This window comes from Parus major, chromosome 8 (genome assembly GCF_001522545.3).
Source record: "Parus major isolate Abel chromosome 8, Parus_major1.1, whole genome shotgun sequence".
In the NCBI taxonomy this organism is placed as follows: domain Eukaryota; kingdom Metazoa; phylum Chordata; class Aves; order Passeriformes; family Paridae; genus Parus; species Parus major.
In genome coordinates, this window is record NC_031777.1 from 30264378 (window position 1) to 30266225 (window position 1848).

The 1848-nt window shown below is 49.8% G+C and overlaps 1 protein-coding gene across 1 annotated transcript in view; it reads right to left on the reverse strand.

The window, feature by feature from the left end:
* Positions 1-1848, reverse strand: part of LOC107207896 (cystathionine gamma-lyase-like) — an 11359-nt gene that overhangs the window by 1554 nt on the left and 7957 nt on the right. Inside the window, exons 4-5 of the mRNA XM_033516255.1 lie at positions 412-638; positions 71-209 (exon numbers count right to left, since the gene is read on the reverse strand). Coding sequence (XP_033372146.1) covers positions 71-209; positions 412-638 — 366 coding nt within the window. The remainder of the gene's footprint in view (positions 1-70; positions 210-411; positions 639-1848) is intronic.

Here is a 1848-nt window from a genome sequence, read left to right on the forward strand (position 1 = left end):
GCCCAGGGTCCATCTGGGAGGAGCTGAAGGTTGATTTGGGATTATTTTTGGAGGGGAGCTCTTCACTCACCGCAGCCTCCAGGGCCTGCTTTAGGTCTGTGATCAAATCCTCCTCATCCTCCAGCCCCACTGAGAGGCGGATCAAGGTGTCAGTGATTCCCAGAGCTTCCCTTTCCTTCTCAGGCACTGAGGCGTGGGTCATGATGGCCCTGCAGGGATAGAAACCATCATTTGTCTCAAGAATTTGGGAGTTTTATTGGCAGAAGCAGCCAGGCTGGTTCCCTGCCAGCACCCCTGCAATGGCAGCAGGATCTGACACCTCCTCTGTGCCACTCGTGTGACCCCACAGGTGCAAAGAGCTCCTGGCAGCACTTCCTGCAAATGATGGGAATGATGGAAGGATGAACTCACGGATGCTCTGCCAGGCTCTCGTAGCCACCCAGACTCTCAGCCAGGGCAAACACCTGTGGGAGAAAGGGAAAGCAGTTGTTATCAGGAGTGGGAAGTTGTGGGATCATATTTATGGGAAAATGAACATTTACTAAATTCATTAGTTTAACCTTCTGGAACAAAAGAATAAGGTCTGTCTTTGTAGATAAAAAAAGTAATGTTGCAAAAAAAAAGAAGCAGAACAGTTGTTAATAAAGGGATGTCAAATCAAGTAAAATAATGCTTATAGCATCGACCAGTTAGATTAAGAAAAAAGACTTGTGCTTGCCTAGCAGACAAAATAGAGCTGCCCATCAAGAAATGAGTAAACAAAGCAAAGCAACCTATCAAACAATACATGACTGTATGAACCATGATAAAAAGTAAATATAAACAATGTTTAAAACCACAATAAACAGCTTTTACTTGGTTCATATTGAATCATACAGAATTCTTTATCTCCTCAGGAGGTTATGGATTCACTGAACGAGAGGTGATGGAATCAGGGAGTATCCTGAGTTGCCCTCAGGGATCATTGATCCAGCCCCTGGCCCTGCACAGACACCCCAACAATCCCACCCTGAGCATCCCTGGCAGCGCTGTCCAAACCCTCCTGGAGCTCCGGCAGCCCCGGGGCTGGGACCTCTTCAAGGACTTTGAGGGAAAAGGAAAGTTGAGGGACTCCTTTTCCCCAGGCTTTTCTATAATAACTTTTATATTCTAAAGTGTAATAGGTGTAATTAGGGAATAAAGTTCACATCTGGCAGGTAAGAGCTAAGACTGAAAACAGACTCATCCTGGCCCATCCCTGGGAGTGTCCAAGGCCAGGCTGGAGGGGTTGGAGCCACCTGGGACAGTGGGAGGTGTCCCTGTCCATGGCACGGGTGGAATGGGATGAGCTTTGAGGTCTCTTCCCACCCAGAGCAGTCTGGGATTCTGTGGAATGACTTTCCCACCACCCCAGTGACAAAGTGATGCTGTCCAAGTCACAGGGCTTGGATAGCCATCCCCCTCTTCCTGGGCACATCCCTGACAGCTCCTGCCAAAGCCAGCAGATCTCCTGGGCCAGGATTCAATCCTCTCCCTCACATCAAAGGATATTTTGTGGGCAAATCCCATTTTCAGAGAACTCCTTTCCAGGGGATGACATCAGCTGGCCAGGAGGGCAGGGAGGAGAAGGAAGTTCTAATTCACCTTTGCCACTCGTCACTGGTTGTTTTTCCAAGACCAAAACAGCAGAAACACCAGGGCAGGTGCGAATTAAGCAGAGCTCAGGGCACAAACACCTCCCAGGGCATGGGCAGAGCCAACCTGGCCAAACACCAGCACAGGCTGGAGCAAGGACCCAAGCAGGCACTCGCAGAGCCAGGGGCTCCCTCTCTGCCCCACGAGTCAGGGCTTTCCTCAGTGGCTCTGAGG